This window comes from Schistocerca nitens, chromosome 7 (genome assembly GCF_023898315.1).
Source record: "Schistocerca nitens isolate TAMUIC-IGC-003100 chromosome 7, iqSchNite1.1, whole genome shotgun sequence".
Taxonomy (NCBI): domain Eukaryota; kingdom Metazoa; phylum Arthropoda; class Insecta; order Orthoptera; family Acrididae; genus Schistocerca; species Schistocerca nitens.
Genome location: NC_064620.1, coordinates 561,443,668 through 561,462,991, shown reverse-complemented (window position 1 = coordinate 561,462,991; position 19,324 = coordinate 561,443,668). Strand labels below are relative to the sequence as shown.

General features: G+C 43.7%; 1 protein-coding gene across 1 annotated transcript in view; it reads right to left on the bottom strand.

The window, feature by feature from the left end:
* The window catches only part of LOC126194927 (coiled-coil domain-containing protein 170), a 436,254-nt gene that overhangs the window by 201,372 nt on the left and 215,558 nt on the right, over nt 1-19,324 (bottom strand). The window contains exon 5 of the mRNA XM_049933307.1: nt 5,271-5,441. Within this exon, the coding sequence (XP_049789264.1) occupies nt 5,271-5,441 (171 nt within the window). The remainder of the gene's footprint in view (nt 1-5,270; nt 5,442-19,324) is intronic.

Sequence of the window (19,324 nt, the reverse complement as noted above, 5' to 3'; positions counted from 1 at the left end):
TTCCTCTTCTTGGCATTTTTGTCTATGAAACGTCAGTTTTCATAAAACAGTATATTCATAGATACCCAGGTATCTCATTAAAAATGAAGATATACATGCATACAATACAAGACAAAAGTCTGATCTTCATATAAAGAAGAGAACATCATTGTGCCAAAAAGAACTCTACATATTGGGATAAAAATTTACAATAATCTACCTAACCATATTAAATCAGTAAGTAAACTCAGTAGTTGAAGGCTGAACGAAAGGCATATTTAACTGATCATTGCTTTTACAGTCTGAGAGAGTACCTAGAAACCATCCAACAAAAATAAATATGCATTATGAATATTGGACTTAGCATGTTGTCTCTAACGTTTATTGTATGTATGATTCTTTGCTAAATTACTTAAATATCTTGTGCCTTAGGAATGCAATACAAACTGTATTTTATGCTGTAAAGACTTAACCATGTCCGATATCCTTGTATACATTTTATACATGTGGGATAGAGGGACTAGCTAAAGAAATAAAATAAATATTCAGATGAAACAGTCAGGAAAATTAATGAAGAATTAAATGCCAAACAAACAAAATACATCATAATGAAGTGACTGTAATTTTTATCTCAAGCATTAATTATAGCGGCAAGACCCATCTTGGAGATAGTACCATCAGACGCTACTGGATCCCAGAACGAGTGCAAACTCGATAATTGGGCAAAAATCATGATTGCAATCTTTTATTTATTTATTAGTTGCCACTATTACACCTGACCTACACCCTAGAAGATATTTCAGTCAAGATTTCATAGTTCTTTTTATTTTTAAAAACAAGGTGTTATCATAGTACCAACAACAGCCATTGGCTCGCAGGCCGATCAAAAGATTGAACAAAACACGAGATTTCACGAACTGTGACGTAAACTGTTCGAACAGTCTGAGTCTTACTCAAGCACCATCCTTGTGAACAGTGATTACGTAAAAAAAGGTGGTGCAGAAGAATATTCGATATGAGTCGTCGGTTTTCACCATAGAATTTATTCTGCGTAAGCATTTTTTTAAATAACATTTTTGTTGCTTTCAGTAATATTTAACAAATAATTGTAGCATCTTTGCAGTCTATATTTAAGTTAAGATAAATAATTAATTTTTTATCAAATTCATTTATATTCTTTTGACCCATCACACACCAGTCATCACATTAAAAAAAAATCTCTCTGTGAATGCTGAGGTGGCAGACAATAGAAATGAAACAAAAGCACTCTGTCGCCAGGTCTCGAGTGGCCTCCCGGGACCATCTGACCGCCGTGTCATCCTCGGTGGAGGATGCGGATAGGAAGGGTGTGGGGTCAGCACACCGCTCTCCCGGTCGTAAGATGGTATTCTTGACTGAAGCCGCTACTATTTGGTCGAGTAGCTCCTCAATTGGCATCACGAGGCTGAGTGCACCCCGAAAAATGGCAGCAGCGCATGGCGGCCTGGATGGTCACCCATCCAAGTGCCGACCACGCCCGACAGTGATTAACTTCGGTGATCTCACTGGAACCGGTGTATCCACTGCGGCAAGGCTATCGCCAATACAAATGAAATTAATATGCAAATTTGAGAAATCGGCATTTGCCTTAAGAATTATTTGCTGACTTTCTTGAGCAGTGGATAATTCTGCAAACCTTTAGAAGCATATATACACTGCAAAAACAAAACAAAAAAAGTTTGTGCACCCTTTTAGAGGATTCCAGTTCACTCAAGATTTATTGTTGGAATAGTGCATATGGAGTACATGAAATGATTACATGTGCAGACGAGTAGCATCACCGGTTTTGTGGTAACAGTTATCGATCCATGCTGAAACACCCATATTAGTATGTGGTGTAGCCTCCATGGGCGCAACGCAGGCGCCTGCTCTGGCATCCAGTTGTAGGGAAGCAGCCTACTCATGCCTTATAAAATTCACATCAGTCTTTCCATTGTGTGCTAGCCAGTCCGCTGTAACTAGCTCTGACGTCATAAATGTTGCGCAGTACTTTAAAAATGAAGTAAATAACCTGAAATGTTTCTAGCATGTCAGGAGTAATACTAAATCAATATGTGTTGAATATCAGCTCAATAACTTTAACCATTTTCGAAATTTGGACGTTTTTCTGTAAACATCATTGGCGCAACAGAAAAGAGCTAGAAACTTAAAAATTTATATTTAGATTCCTTTTGCATAATAATTCAGTAGAAACAGTATTCTGGATCTCACAAATTAAAATTTTAGTTGAAATTCATGATTTTCTGGTTTTTGTCTTAGAAATTAAGGAAGCAAGGTAGATTAAGTAGGCGAATAAATAAAGCTAGGATGTTTAAATTTAAATAGAAGGGAAATCCGCTATAATCATAAAGATGTAAGAAGTTTCAACTGAATAACTATAAAACTATAGCGATAGTGTATCTCCAAAGAGCAAGTTCAGAGCTCGTCTACTGCGTGTAGTGTAATTAAATTAATTCTCTCGCCCAAAATATTTGACTTAGCCACGTCAGACTTTTATTATGATTACTTACTTGTGTGCTGATTGCACATTTAAATTGAGAGCTTCATCGGCCATCAGCAAAGGAAGCAATGATTTATTCGACAACTTAAAGTGGTGCATTACTAGCCCAGCAGCTAGTCGGGAGAGCAGATTTCATCACGCGTTCCCTTAGCCATCCGCACCGTGGCTTTATATGTAAGAACGCTGCGCAAGAAGGAAGGCCCCAGTTCTCTCCAGCGGCCAGCTGTGTGATGGCGCTAGTTGCTCAGGGTATGTATTGTCTTCTTACCTATGCCGTCTGTTGACTTCTGGTTGACGTAACCCTGGCGACCTAGGGTTTATGCTACCCTACACGGCGATTTTTCCTTTCGTTTGTGCCTTGAAAAATGATGGAGTTCCACGTGTCGAAATATCGGCAGTTACAGAGGACGTTACCTGGCTGCTTACCAGTGAGTTATTTCAACAAACATAAGTTATTCTGTGCCAGCAGCCTTGCCGCAATGGTAACAGCGGTTCCCATCAGATAACCGAAGTTCAGCGCTGTCGGGATTGGCTAGCGCTTAGATGGGTCACCTTCTAGTCTCCCGAGCGATCTTTGCGAACGGGGTACACTCAGCCCTTGTGAGGCCACAACTGAGGAGCTACTTGACTGCTCAGTAGCGGTTCCCGTCACGAAAATTGACGACGGCCTGGCGAGCGGTGTGCTGACCACCTGCCTCTCCGTAACCACATCAAGTGACGCCTATCGGCTAAGGATCACACGGCGGTTGGTCGGCACTGTTGTGTCTTTCGAGACCTATACAGACAGAGAGAAGTTAGGTAGAGCCACACCCTTCCACACTCTTTCACATCTATAAATTCCTAATCCTCTGCTATGCAAATGTAGTTTCGTGGAATTCTGCTTCGCCCCCACCCCCTCCTCCTAACCGATCCTGGTTCTCGGCCGTGCCTATATCCTCACATTCCCTCAACACTTCATCTATACATTCTCCATATCCCCTCCCAACAGAACTTTAATCATCTCCCATTACTCGACCATTAAATCCGCCCTCGTACGTATCCAGGTGAGGCAGTACTGACCATACGACTTATCTCAGAAGAAAGATTAAGGAAAGGCAAACCTACGTCTCTAGCATTTGTTGATTTAGAGAAAGCTTTTGACAATATTGACTGGAATACTCTCTTTCAAATTCTAAAGGTGGCAGGGGTAAAATACAGGGAGCGAAAGGCTATTTACAATTTTTACAGTAACCAGATGGTAGTTATAAGAGTCGAGGGGCATGAAAGGGAAGCAGTGGTTGGGTAGGGAGTGAGACAGCGTTGTAGCCTCTCCCCAATGTTATTCAATCTCTATATTGAGCAAGCAGTAAAGGAAACAAAAGAAAAATTCGGAGTAGGTATTAAAATCCAGGGAGAAGGAATAAAAACTTTGAGGTTCGCCGATGACATTGTAATTCTGTCAGAGACAGCAAAGGACTTGGAAGAGCAGTTGAACGGAATGGACAGTGTCTTGAAAGAAGGGTATAAGATGAACATCAACAAAAGCAAAACGAGGATAATGGAATGTAGTCGAATTAAGTCGGGTGATGCTGAGGGAATTAGATTAGGAAATGAAACACTTAAATTAGTAAATGAGTTTTGCTATTCGGAGAGCAATATAACTGATGATGGTCGAAGTAGAGAGGATATAAAATGTAGACTGGCAATGGCAAGGAAAGCGTTTCTGAAGAAGAGAAATTTGTTAACGTCGAGTATAGCTTTAAGTGTCAGGAAGTCGTTTCTGAAAGTACTGTATTTGTGTGGAGTGTACCCATGTATGGAAGTGAAACATGGACGATAAATAGTTTGGACAAGAAGAGAATAGAAGCTTTCGGAATGTGGTGCTACAGAAGAATGCTGAAGATTAGATGGGTAGATCACATAACTAATGAGGAGGTATTGAATAGAATTGGAGAGAAGAGGAGTTTGTGGCACAACTTGACTAGAAGAAGGGATCGGTTGGTAGGACATGTTCTGAGGCGTCAAGGGATCACAAATTTAGCATTGGAGGACAGCGTGGAGAGTAAAAATTGGAGACCAAGAGATGAATACACTAAGCAGATTCAGAAGGATGTAGGTTGCAGTAGGTACTGGGACATGAAGAAGCTTGCACAGGATAGAGCAGCAGGGAGAGCTGCATCAAACCAGTCTCAGGACTGAGGACCACAACAACAACATACATCCATCGTAACCGATCTGACAGAGCCTCCTCCTTTTCAGTGCTCCCGTCGGCACCACACCTTCTACCCACATCTTTAGGCCTGGATCGGAATTTCTTACCTCAACGCCCTCCAAAATCTCTCAACCAAACATACATACACATAAAACCATTGGATACTCCAATCAAAATCCTACAAATCTCATTGTACCTCTACCCCTTGCTGTCTACATGAACTAACCACTTCATTCATATGTGTAAACCTTTTAATGAACCACTAAATCAGCCTCTTATCTTTTAGATCTCCTTTCTCCCCCCTCCCCAGCCCCAATCCGTGGGGCGTGGGGGATGAAAGAAAAATAGGAAAAAAATGTAAAGAAAAAAATCAATGTACCCTATTGCAGTCGGCAATGCTAAATCAGCGGTTTAACAGTCTCGCAGACAATTATTTTCCCAAAATGCTCGTGAGTTCTGTGACGAATAAAAATCTGAACGCCAGAGTAGTCCAGGACGCCTCCTCTTGCGGGTACCAACGATATGGACGTTGTGATACAGTGAGCAGAGGCAGAGCAGTACCTGCACCAGCTCGGCAGCCTTGTGGACGAGGCTGTCTGGCGAGGAGGGCGCAGTGTCCGAGTAGTCGATGCCCAGCGCCGCCGACAGCCTCCGCAACAGGTCCTGCATCGCTTTGCGGTGCGACTCCTTCATCGTCTCCTCAGAGTGGCACTCCAGTTCCAGCATGCGCACCTGCAACATGGGACGCGCACACAGTGCTCAGTTGTAGCGTCACCTACGTATTCCTTTACTACTGGACATGGAGTGTGTGTCTCTTAAACTTGGCTTACGCTGGAGGCAATACACTACTGGCCATTAAAATTGCTACACCACGAAGATGACGTGCTACAGACGCGATATTTAACCGGCAAGAAGAATCGGTGGGTTCAGGAGAGTAATACGGAACGCCGTGCTGGATCCCAACGGCCTCGTATCACTAGCAGTCGAGACGACAGGCATCTTATCTGCATGGCTGTAACCGATGGTGCAGCCACGTCTCGATTCCTGAGTCAACAAATGGGGACATTTGGAAGACAACAACCATCTGCACGAACAGTTCGACGACGTTTGCAGCAGCATGGACTATCAGCTCGGAGACCATGGCTGCGGTTACCCTTGACGCTGCATCACAGACAGGAGCGCCATCGTTGGTGTACTCAACGACGAACCTGGGTGCACGAATGGAAAAACGTCATTTTTTCGGATGAATCCAGGTTCTGTTTAGAGCATTATGATGGTCGCATCTGTGTTTGGCGACATCGCAATGAACGCACATTGGAAGAGTGTATCCGTCATCGCCATACTGGCGTATCACCCGGCGTGATGGTATGGGGTGCCATTGGTTACACGTCTCGGTCACCTCTTGTTCGCATTGACGGCACTTTGAACAGTGTACGTTACATTTCAGACGTGTTAAGACCCGTGGCTCTACCCTTCATTCGATCCCTGCGAAACCCTACATTTCAGCAGGATAATGCACGACCGCATGTTGCAGGTCCTGTACGGGCCTTTCTGGATACAGCAAATGCTCGACTGCTGCTCTGGCCAGCACATTCTCCAGATCTCTCACCAATTGAAAACGTCTGGTCAATGGAGGCCGAGCAACTGGCTCGTCACAATACGCCAGTCACTACTCTTGATGAACTGTGGTATCGTGCATGGGCAGCTGTACCTGTACACGCCATCCAAGCTCTGTTTGACTCAATGCCCAGGCGTATCAAGGCCGTTATTACGGCCAAAGGTGGTTGTTCTGGGTACTGATTCCTCAGGATCTACGCACCCAAACTGCGTGAAAATGTAATCACATGTCAGTTCTAGTATAATATATTTGTCCAATGAATACTGGGAGATGAAGAAGCTTGCACAGGATAGAGTAGCATGGAGAGCTGCATCAAACCAGTTTCAGGACTGAAGACCATAACAACAACAACAATGAATACCCGTTTATCATCTGCATTTCCTCATGGTGTAGCAATTTTAATGGCCGGTAGCGTATATATTGTGTGAACAGGTCCCGTCAGTACGTATCGATACTTATTGGAGAAAATATCGATATATCGTAATTTTAGTGATAACTCTAGTTTGAATGTGTAATGTGTGTATCTGTCAGGCGGCCTCATCTGAGATGTGGAGGAGGCCTTGACTGAGACTATCGAGCTTGCAGGGTGCAGTCGTCTGCAAGATGTGGACCACGTCAGCACCGACAACGGCTGTCGCTTGGGATCTGAAGCGATCCTCAGTTCATACAGGCGCCTGGCGGAAGTGACAAAGGCTGCTGGCCACGCGCGCAGGACGCGAGCAGAGCTTGCAATTTGTGGCATCGTTCCCAGAACTGAAAAGGGTCCATTGTTCTGGAGACGAGAGGAGGGTCTCAAACGAAGACTGCGTCGATTCTGTGATAGCCTTGGCTGCAGATTCGTGAACCTGCGCTATAGGTCAAATAATTATAGGACTCTTGTAGATAGATCATGGGTGCACTACACTAAGAAAGCAGCTAATCGGGTAGCAGTGTACTTGTGGTGTGCACGTGGGGTCTTTTTAAGGTTGGCAGTAATTTGAAGTCCTCTGATGAACGCTTGCCAAAAAGTACACAGAGAGCGAAATTATACTACTTACAAAGTAGGCACAATATTGTTCCTGGAACAACCATAAATAGGAAAATTGAAATATTTAGTGGGTCATGGAACGTATAGCGAAAAGACAGATAGACGCCATAGGTGGGGAAAAGGTCATTGCAGTCGACAAAAATATTGTGTCTATCGATGTCTAAACTAAATCTGACTACGAAGTTATTTGTACACGCGGAACAGCTCTAGGTGAACTCAAGTTAATTATCGGATGTTTTTACCAGCCACTTGATTCTGCCACAACAGTTCTAGAATCATTCAAAGAAAATCTACACTCAGTAGCTCAGAAATACCCAGATTATGCAATATAGTTGGAGGCGACTTTAACCTACCGAGTATACACGGTGGTCTATTGATAGTGACCGGGCTAAATATCTCACGAAATAAGCATCAAACGAAAAAACTACAAAGAACGAAACTCGTCTAGCTTGAAGGGGGAAACCAGATGGTGCTATGGTTGGCCCGCTAGATGGCGCTGCCATAGGTCAAACAGATATCAACTGCGTTTTTAAAAATAGGAACACCCATTTTCTATTACATATTCGTGTAGTACGTAAAGAAATATGAATGTTTTAGTTGGAACACTTTTTTCCCTTTGTGATAGATGGCGCTGTAATAGTTTCAAACGTATAAGTATGTGGTATCTCGCAACATTCCGCCAGTGTGGGCGGTATTTGCTTCGGGATACATTACCCGTGATAAAATGGACCGTTTACCAATTGCGGAAGAGGCCGATATCGTGTTGACGTATGGCTATTGTGATCAAAATGCCCAGCGGGCGTGTGCTATGTATGCTGCTCTGTATCCTGGACGACATCCTCCAAGAGTCCGGACCGTTCGCCGGATAGTTACGTTATTTAAGGAAACAGGAAGTGTTCAGCCACATGTGAAACGTCAACCGCGACCTGCAACAAATTATGATGCCCAAATTGTGCGAGAATCGTGAATCTCAAAAACGTCGGTGTTGAGAATGCTACATCAACATCGATTGCACCCGTACCATATTTCTATGCACCAGGAATTGCATGGCGTCGACATTGAACGTCGTGTACAGTTCTGCCACTGACACAAGAGAAATTACGGGACGATGACAGATTTTTTTCACGCGTTCTATTTAGCGACGAAGCGTCATTCACCAACAGCGGTAACGTAAACCGGCATAATATACACTATTGGGCAACGAAAAATCGACGATGGCTGCGACAAGTGGAACATCAGCTACCTTGGCGGGTTAATGTATGGTGCGGCATTATGGGAGGAAGGATATTGGCCCCCATTTTATCGATGGAAATTTAAATGGTGCAATGTATGCTGTTTTCGTACGTGATGTTCTACCAATGTTACTGCAAGATGTTTCACTGCATGACAGAATGGCGATGTAGTTCAAACATGATGGATGTCCGGCACATAGCTCGCGTGCGGTTGAAGCGGTACTGAATAGCATATTTCATGACAGGTGGATTGGTCGCCGAAGCACCATACCATGGCCCGCACGTTCACCGGATCTGACGTCCCCGGATTTCTGTCTGTGGGGAAATTTGAAGGATATTTGCTATCATGATCCACCGACAACGTCTAACAACATCCGTCAGCGCATTGGCTCAAATGGTTCAAATGGCTCTGAGCACTATGGGACTTAACATCTGAGGTCATCAGTCCCCTAGAACTTAGAACTACTTAAACCTAACTAACCTAAGGACATCACACACATCCATGGCCGAGGCAGGATTCGAACCTGTGACCCTAGCGGTCGCCCGGTTCCAGACTGACGCGTCTAGAACCGCTCGGCCACACCGACCGGCTCAGCGCATTGTCAATGCATGGGCGAACATTACGGAAGGCGAACTACTCGCTGTTGAGAGGAATGTCGTTACACGTATTGCCAAATGCACTGAAGTTGACGGACTTCATTTTGAGCATTTATTGCATTAATGTGCTATTTACAGGTAATCACGCTGTAACAGCATGCGTCCTCAGAAATGATAAGCTCACAAAGGTACATGTATCACATTGGAACAACCGATATAAAATGTTCAAACGTCCCTACGTTCTGTATTTTAATTTAAAAAACCTACCTGTTACCAATTGTTCGTCTAAAATTGAGAGCCATGCGTTTGTGACTATTACAGCGCCATCTAAAACAAAGCGAGAAAAGTGGTGCAACTAAAACATTCATATATCTTTACGTACTACACGAATATGTAATAAAAATGGGGGTTCCTAATTTAAAAAAACGCAGTTGATATCCTTTTGACGTATGGCAGCGCCATCTAGCGGGCCAACTATAGCGCCATCTGGTTTCCCCCTTCAAGCTAGACAAGTTTCGTTCTTTGTACTTTTTTCGTTTGACTCTTACTTCGCGCGAGTCACGATCAATGGACCACCCTGTAGACTGGAACGTCTGCGGATTGATTGCAACCGGTAATACTTTTGAACACGGTTGCCGAAACTGTCTTGAGCAGCTAATTCGACGCTATGGAAATATTTTAGACCTCGTAGCTAGAGACAGGTCTGTCATTACCGACTGTGTCAGTATACAGAGAGGGATTAGAGATCGTGCTGTCATCGCAGTGATAATGGTTAATAAATGCATGAAGAAGGCTAGGAGAGTAGTTTCGCTAGAAAGAGCAGATAAGCAGTTGTAAGCATTCCATTTAGACAATGAAGAACATCATTTGGTTCCAGTATAATCGGCGTAGAGAAGTTACGGGCAAAATTTAGTCAGACTGTAAATCGAGTTCTGTAGAAGTATGTGCCGAGTAAGTAGATTATCAACACGGGTAGTCTAGGGGTAGCGTCTTTTCCTAATAATCAAAACTTCAGAGTTCAAACCTCGGCATGCTAAAATTTTGAAAAAAAAAACCAGCAATGGCAGTCGATGGCTTCTGGCATAAGAAGTCACTCATCTTCTGCCAACGGCCTTGTCAAAGAGGGCGGAGGAGCGGACAGAGATTCAGGTCACCCTTTAGCTATGAGAGTGGGAAACTGCCCATAAAATGCGGAAGAATCATCAACGGCGTGAGATGCAAAAGGCAATGGAAATCAATGCTTTAAAGACACATAATGTGTATCCTCAGGAAATGTGGCCTGTGATTGAAAAAATGTCATGATGATTTATTCATTGGCAAAAATATTCCGGACCAGTCGCCCATTCGGATCTCCAGGAGTGGACTGCTAAGTGGGAGGTGATAATGAGAAAAAGATTAAATAACCAACGGAAGGGCAGCGTTTTACGAGTCGGGGCGTGGAACGTCAGAAGTTTGAACGTGGTAGGGAGGCTAGAAAAACTGAACAGGGAAGTACAGAGGCTCAATCTACATATAGTGGGGGTCAGTGAAGTGAAATGGAAAAAAGAAAAGGCTTCCTGATGAGACAAATATAGGGTAATATCAACAGGAGCAGAAAATGGTATAACGGGAGTGGGATTCGTTATGAGTAGGAAGGTAGGGCAGAGAGTGAGTTACTGTGAACAGTTTAGTGATAGGGTTGTTCTTATCAGAATCGATAGCAAACCAAGACCGACAACAATAGTTCAGGTATACATGCCGACATCGTAAGCAGAGAATGAAGAGACAGAGGAAGTATATGAGAATACTGAACAGGTAATTCAGTACGTACAGGGAGATGAAAATCCAACAGTCATGGAAGATTGGAATGCGCTTGTAGGGGAGGGAGTAGAAGGAAGGGTTACGGGTGAATATGGGCTTGGTAGTAGGAACGATAGAGTAGAAGGACTAATTGAGTTCTGCACTAAATATCAGTTAGTGTTACCGAATACTATTTTCAAGAATTACAAGAGGAGGAGTCACACTTTGAAAAACCCGGAAGATACGGGAAGATTTCAGTTGGATTACATTATGCTCAGACAGAGCTTCCAGAATCAGATATTGGACTGTAAGGCGTACACAGCGGGAGATACAGACTAAGATCACAGTTTTAGAGATGGGTAGTTCGCGAACGAACGGGTGCAAAGGAACGGTTCACCAAGAAGAACGAAAGAACCGAGGAACGAATTCCAAGGAACGATCGGTCCATAGTTCACTTCGGTCGCGGCGATCTACTTATAGTTCCCGGGAACGAGGAACGATCGGTTCATAGTTCACTTCGGTCGTGGCGGTCTACTTATAGTTCCCGGGAACGAGGAACCATCGGTTCATAGTTCACTTCGGTCGCGGCGGTCACTTCGGCAGTTCTCGTTCCAGCCTCGGCTGCGTGCTCGTCTCAGTCTCGGTCTCCCTCGGCCGCACTCGTTCTTCGCATAACCACATGTTGCAGTTCCACTGCCGACTGCTCCTAGTTAGTTCGGTATCCAGTTGTACGTTTCGTCCACTACGCTCGCCTATGTTACATGTGTTCCAAACTGTGCTTGGGCCGGCCGGTGTGGCCGTGCGCTTAAAGGCGCTTCAGTCTGGAACCGCGTGACCGCTCCGGTCGCAGGTTCGAATCCTGCCTCGGGCATGGCTGTGTGTGATGTCCTTAGGTTAGTTAGGTTTAAGTAGTTCTAAGTTCTAGGGGACTGATGACCACAGATGTTAAGTCCCATAGTGCTCAGAGCCATTTGAACCAAACTGTGCTTGCACTTGGTTGTGGCTATTCAGCGTCCACGACCGGTAATCAAAAAGTATTTTATAGTTACGTAAATTACATAAAAATTACGTTGTATGTAATAGGTACGTCTTTTCAGGTAACAAAAGGGCATATCAGCTCACTTCATTATATCGATGAACAGCAGAAGACATACTTATAACAAGGCAAGTTTTTTTTTTTTTGTTATTCATATATTTTTTGGTTTCATCGACTTGATTTAGAAACTAACTTACAATAATTTGCTTCATTTTTAGTGTAAGAAAATTCATATAAACCGATTTTCTTGTATCTTTCATATACAAAACATTATATTTTGGAAGGCTCTAATTATTTTTAAGTTTGTTTGTTTCCAATTTGCATTTCCTGCTAGTTTGGTTTATTTGAAAAAAAAAAGTGGGTAGTGGGTCATTTTGGCTCAGTAGGAAAAGCGGTGCCTCTCCATTTGAAAAGACATAGATTGCCATAAAATCGTATTTACTTATTATCTCAAAAACATTTGTTCAGAAGGAGCTTTCAAACCAAAAAATTTATTACTGCGAACTTAATTATTATTATTATAGCTACATTGGCTTTAATAATGCAACATAAAAATCTAATTTTTGCTAAGCGTGTGACGCAAGTATGAGAAAACCACATTCCGTTTTATGCTTCCATAAAGTCTCTACTTCGCCTACGAACTCAGAGACAACGTGAAGTATATATAGGGTGTAAACGATTATTGTTTACAACGTAGAATAGCTATGTAGTGGAAGTCGAAACGAAGAATTTTATGCAAGACACTTGTGGTCTATTAAGTTGGGAAACAGCCACAAACAGGTTTACAAGACTACATGAGCTATATATAGCCCAAGCCAGATTTTCATGTTCTCTTCTCCAGCTCTCTACACATCGTCATCAATTGTTTCACAGTTGTTGCTTGCATTAGATTTTTATTTCTTCACTGCCTAATTATTACATGTTTGTCTGTTTGTTGTATCTGCTCGTAACGGGCAACACATCGTCCGTAATTGGCGAGCAGTCTGTAATCGGGGCCGGTTTTTCGTGCGTCACCCTATATTATTTCCCTGCGGTCTGCCACACAAGGCTACAGTTGGCTAAACGAGAGGTTCTGCAGGATCACAGAAATTACTTCTAAAAGTGTGTAAGAATTCTGTAACGAATAAAAACTCTATACTCCAGGGGGGCAGGCAAGTGCCCCCTCTTGGTGCCCTCCATCCTTCAGTCACCTACACTATTAGTTTTCAGTTTTTCATAAGAACCATATACCAAGCACAAATGAACGGTGAACGAGTAAAAATGAACGGTTCCCAAAAAAGGACGATCAGCAGTGCACTAGTTCCCAAGGATGAACGAGTTTGCCCATCTCTACACAGTTTATTAATGATGACGAGTTGGCTACAGTTTAAGGGACTAGTCAGAAAGAATCAGTGCGCAAGGAAGTGGATGCGGGAGTTCTAAGGAATGAAGACACGTGCTTGAAATTCTCTGAGGCAGAGATATTGGACAGAAAAACATAGGTAACTGCGAAGAAACCGTGGATAACAGGAGAAATACTTCAGTTGATCGGCGCAAGAAGTAGAAAAATGTTCGTGAAAATTCAGGAATAGGTAAATAGAAATCACTCAGGAACGAAATAAATAGGAAGTGCAGGGAAGCTATGGCAGAATGGCTGCATGAAAAATGTGAAGAAATAGAAAAAGAATGATTGTCAGAAGGGCAGATTCAGTATATAGAAAAATCAAAAAAACCTTTGGTGAAATAAAAAGCAAGGGCGGTAACATTACGAGTGAAATGGGAATTCCACTTAAATGCAGAAGAGAGAGCTAATAGGCGGAAAGAGAATGTTGAAGGCTTCTAGGAGGGGGAAGACTTGCCTGATGGCGTGATAGAAGAAGAAACAGGAGTCGACAGGGAAGAGATAGGGGATCCAGTATCGGAATCACACACGTTGGTGTGTAAAATGGCGACATACTAGCCGACGTTGGGTAAAACATCATCCACACAATTCCGAAGATAGCAAGAGCCGACAAGTGCGAGAATTATCGCACAATCGGTTTAATAGCTCGTCGCATCCATGTTGCTGACAAGAATAACATACAGAAGAATGGAAAAGAAAATTAAGGATCTATTACATGACACTTAGTTTGGCTTTAGGAAAGATAAAGGCACCAGGCCGGCCGCTGTGGCCGAGCGGTTCTAGGCGCTTCAGTCCGGAACCGCGCTGCTGCTACGGTCGCAGGTTCGAATCCTGCCTCGGGCATGGATTTGTGTGATGTCCTTCGGTTAAGTTAGGTTTACGTAGTTCTAAGTCTAGGGGAGTGATGACCTCAGATGTTAAGTCCCATAGTACTTAGAGCCATTTGAACCATTAAAGGCACCAGAGAGGCAGTTCTGACTTTGCGGGTTGATAATGGAACCAAGTGTCAATAAAAATCAAAACACGATGATTGGATTTGTCGACCTGCAAAAAGCGTTCCACAACGTAAAATGGATTTTGGAAGTCATTAGTTCTAATGTAGTTGACAAATATTTTCAAAATGCAGATTTTTTGTTGTCATATTTGGCTAGGCTGCCGAGTGGGGGGAGGGTGCAGTCAGGGTGGTGGGTGCTTCACGCAAAATTTGCAGAACCACATGAGGGCGGGGGGGGGGGGGGGGTGCCTTCCCTGCGCTCCCTCGCCTCCCTCCCTTCCTTGACCTTGACACGTGGCAGCATGGCGTGATTCCATTTACGATCCTGGAGAGAAGGAAGGAGGTTGGAAATTCTGAGAAAAATAAGGGTAAGCTATAGGGAAAAAAGGGTAATTTACAATATGTACAATAATTAAGAGCGAAAAATAAGACTGGAAGACCCAGAATGAAGTCCTTGGATTAAAAAGGGTTTAAAGCAGGGCTATAGTCTTTCGTCCCTATACATCGAAGAAGCAATGACGGAGATAAAAGAAAGATTCAAGAATGAAATTAAAATCCAGTATGAAAAGATAAGATTCGCTGATTACATTGCTATCCTCAGCGAAAGTGAAGAAGAATTACAGGATGTGTTGGATGAAATGAACAGTCTAATGAGTACAGAATGTGGTTTGAGAATAAGTCGAAGAAAGACTAAAGTAACGAGAAGTAACAGAAATGAGAACAGCGAGAAAATGTCAGTTTGGGTGATCACAAAGTACTGTAGATGCAGTTAAGGAATTCAGCTACCTAGGCAGCAAAATATACCATGACGAACGGAGAACGGAGGATATAAAAAGCAGACTAGCACTGGCAAAAAGGGACATTCCTGGCCAAGAGAAGTCTGCTTGTATCAAACATAGTTCTTAATTTGAGGATGAAATTTCTGAGAACATTGTATCGTAGTGGAACATGGACTGTGGGAAAACCGGAACAAGACAATCGAAGCCTTTGAGATGCGATTCTACAAAAGAATGTTGAAAATTAGCTGGATTGATAAGGTACGGAATGAGGAGGTTCGCCGCAGAATCGGTGAGCTAAGAAATGTATGGAAAACAGTGACAAGAAGAAGGGACAGGATGATAGGACATATGTTAATACATCAGGGAGTAACCGCCGCGGTACTTATATAGAGAGTTGTAGGGGGCAAAACCTGTAGAGGAAGGCAGAGCCGGCCGAAGTGGCCGTGCGGTTAAAGGCGCTGCAGTCTGGAACCGCAAGACCGCTACGGTCGCAGGTTCGAATCCTGCCTAGGGCATGGATGTTTGTGATGTCCTTAGGTTAGTTAGGTTTAACTAGTTCTAAGTTCTAGGGGACTAATGACCTCAGCAGTTGAGTCCCATAGTGCTCAGAGCCATTTGAACCATTTTGAAGGCAGAGCTTGGAATACATCCAGCAAATTTGTTACGACGTAAACTCAAGCGCCAGAACGCCAGTGGGGAGCGATACAGAAGAGATGGCTGTGAGAAGACGTCGGCCAATCGCACGCTGACCGACCCCTCTGCAGGACGACAACGCAACAGCAGCGGCCCATATGTGAAGGGGACATAAGCGTCGCGACCGACTGGCGACGCCCCAGTTGAATAGTAGCTTCGAGAATAGCGACTTGTATAGCAACGTGAACTCTGTTCACACCGCTTATGTACTCTATGTAACACAGACTTGGAATTGTTTATACTGAAGAAGCTTGATTATTTCGTATGTCGCCCTTTGCTTGCGACACGTCTGTGTAACTCTCAAAGTTAGTAATAAAACTCATTAATAAGATTTGTTTGAATTGTTTGAGTAGCGAACGGAGTACGCAGGTTTCCTAGACACCATATATTTACATATTTGACGACGAGCATGGAGATATGATAAAATTACCTTGGACGTCGGTTGCAACTGCAGAGATTGAAAGGTTAGAACAAGAGTGGTTTTCGTGGCGGGCCGCATCAAACCAGTCAGAAGACCGAAGACCGATGACGTCAACTGCATCTCTAAAATGAAAAACAACTAAAATCGCTCAAAAGAGGAAAGGCTGCTGGACCTGATGGGATACCAGTTCGATTTTACCCAGAGTTCGCGAAGGAACTTGCCCCCCTTCTTGCAGCGGTGTACCGTAGGTCTCTAGAAGAGCGTAGCGTTCCAAAAGATTGGAAAAGGGCACAGGTCATCCCCGTTTTCAAGAAGGGACGTCGAACAGATGTGCAGAACTATAGACCTGTATCTCTAACGTCGATCAGTTGAAGAATTTTAGAACACGTATTATCTTCGAGTGCAATGACTTTTCTGGAGACTAGAAATCTACACTGTAGGAATCAGCATGGGTTTCGAAAAAGACGATCGTGTGAAACCCAGCTCGCGCTATTCGTCCACGAGACTCAGAGGGCCATAGACACGGGTTCCCAGGTAGATGCCGTGTTTCTTGACTTCCGCAAGGCGTTTGATACAGTTCCCTACAGTCTTTTAATGAACAAAATAAGAGCATATGGACGATCAGACCAATTGTATGATTGGATTGCAGAGTTCGTGGATAACAGAACGCAGCATGTCATTCTCAATGGAGAGAAGTCTTCCGAAGTAAGAGTGATTTCAGGTGTGCCGCAGGGGAGTGTCGTAGGACCGTTGCTATTCACGATATACATAAATGACCTTGTGGATAACATCGGAAGTTCACTGAGGCTTTTTGCGGATGACGCTTTAGTGTATCGAGAGGTTGTAACAATGGAAAACTGTACTGAAATGCAGGAGGATCTGCAACGAGTTGGCGCATGGTGCAAGGAATGGCAATTGAGTCTCAATGTAGACAAGTGTAATGAGCTGTGAATACATAGAGAGAAAGATCCTTTATCATTTAGCTACAGTATAGCAGGTCAGAAACTGGAAGCAGTTAATTCCATGAATTATCTGGGAGTAGGCATTAGGAGTGATTTAAAATGGAATGACCATGTAAAATTAATCGTCGGTAAAGCAGATGCCAGACTGAGATTCATAGGAAGAATCCTAAGGAAATGCAGTCCGAAAACAAACGAAGTAGGTTACAGTACACTTGTTCGCCCACTGCTTGAATACTGCTCACCGGTGTGGGATCCGTACCAGATAATATAGATGATAGAAGAGATAGAGAAGATCCAACGGAGAGCAGCGCGCTTCGTTACAGGATCATTTAGTAATCGCGAAAGCGTTACGGAGATGATAGATAAACTGCAGTGGAAGACTCTGCAGGAGAGACGCTCAGTAGCTCGGTAGGGCTTTTGTTGAAGTTTCGAGAACATACCTTCACCGAGGAGTCAAGCATTATATTGCTCCCTCCTAATAAATAGCTCACGAAGAGACCATGAGGATAAAATCAGAGAGAATAGAGCTCACACAGGAGGCACACTGACAATCTTTCTTTCCACGAACAATACGAGACTGGAATAGAAGGGAGAAGCGATAGAGGTACTAAAGCTACCCTCCGCCACACACCGTCAGGTGGCTTGCGGAGTATGGAAGTAGATGTAGATGTAGATGATCGATGCGTGAAACATATAGCAGTTACCAACGTCATACCTTAGCAAAAGATGTAGCCGAGAACCTGAGAAAATTCTGGTCCTGTGTAAAATCGCTAAACGAGTCCCAGGCTTCTATCGTTACTCGTTGACCAGACTGGTGTGGCAATAGAAGACAGCAATAGGAAAGCCGGAATTTTAAACTACCCATTTACGAAATCATTCATGTAGACGGATCATATAAACAACCATTGTTTGGCAGTCGTGCAATGTCCCAATCGGAAGACATAGTAATAGGCATCCCTCTCATAGAGAAGCAGCTGAAGAAGTTGAAAACAAGTAAGTACCCAGGTGCAGATGGAATCTCAGTTCGATTTTACCGAGAGTACTCTCCGGCATTGGCCCCTTACTTAGCTTGCATTTATCGCGAATCCCACGCCCAGCGCAAAGTCCCAAGCGACCGGGAAAAATGCAGGTGATTCCTTTACAGAACGGTGAGATAACGGACCCGCAAAATTGTAAGCCAATATTTTTAACATCGATCTGCTGCAGAATTGGCCGGCTGGTGTGGCCGTGCGGTTCTAGGCGCTTCAGTCTGGAACCGCGTGACCGCTACGGTCGCAGGTTCGAATCCTGCCTCGGGCATGGATGTGTGTGATGTCCTTAGGTTAGTTAGTTTAATTAGTTCTAAGTTCTAGGCGACTGATGACCTCAGGAGTTAAGTCGCATAGTGCTCAGAGCCATTTGAACCATTTTTTTGCTGCAGAATTCTTGAACATATTCTCAGTTGGAATATAATGAATTTCCTTGAGACGGAGAGCCTTACGCACAAGTCAGCACGGATTTAAAAAGGATTTTGCTTGCGAAACTCAGCTTGCCCGTCTCTTACATGATGTCCTGCGAACCACGGGTGAATGGCTGCAAACAGATTCCATATTCCTAGATTTCCGGAAAGCGTTTGACACTGTGTCCCACCGCAGACTGTTAAGAAAGGTATGACCATGCGGAACAGGTTCCCAGATGTGTGAGAGGCTTGAAGACTTCTTAGATACGAGGGTCACTCCAAAAGAAATGCACTTTTTTTCAAAAAAATCCATCTTTTATTCTACATGTTTGATAGTTTTACAGTGTGTAGATACATCTTTTAGGAACAATATTTTCATTTCTTCGCATAATTTCCACCCCTCTCAACTGCCTTACGCCATCTTGGAACCAGTGCCTGTATACCCGCACAGTAAAATTCTGGGCCAACCTGCTGGAGCCACTGTATGGCAGCGTGCACAAGGGAGTCATCATCTTCAAACCTTGTTCCACGAAGAGAGTCTTTCAGTTTCCCAAAGAGATGATAGTCACATGAAGCCATGTCAGGACTGTAAGGCGGGTGTTTCAGTGTTGTCCATCCAAGTTTTGTGATCGCATCCATGGTTTTTTGACTGACATGT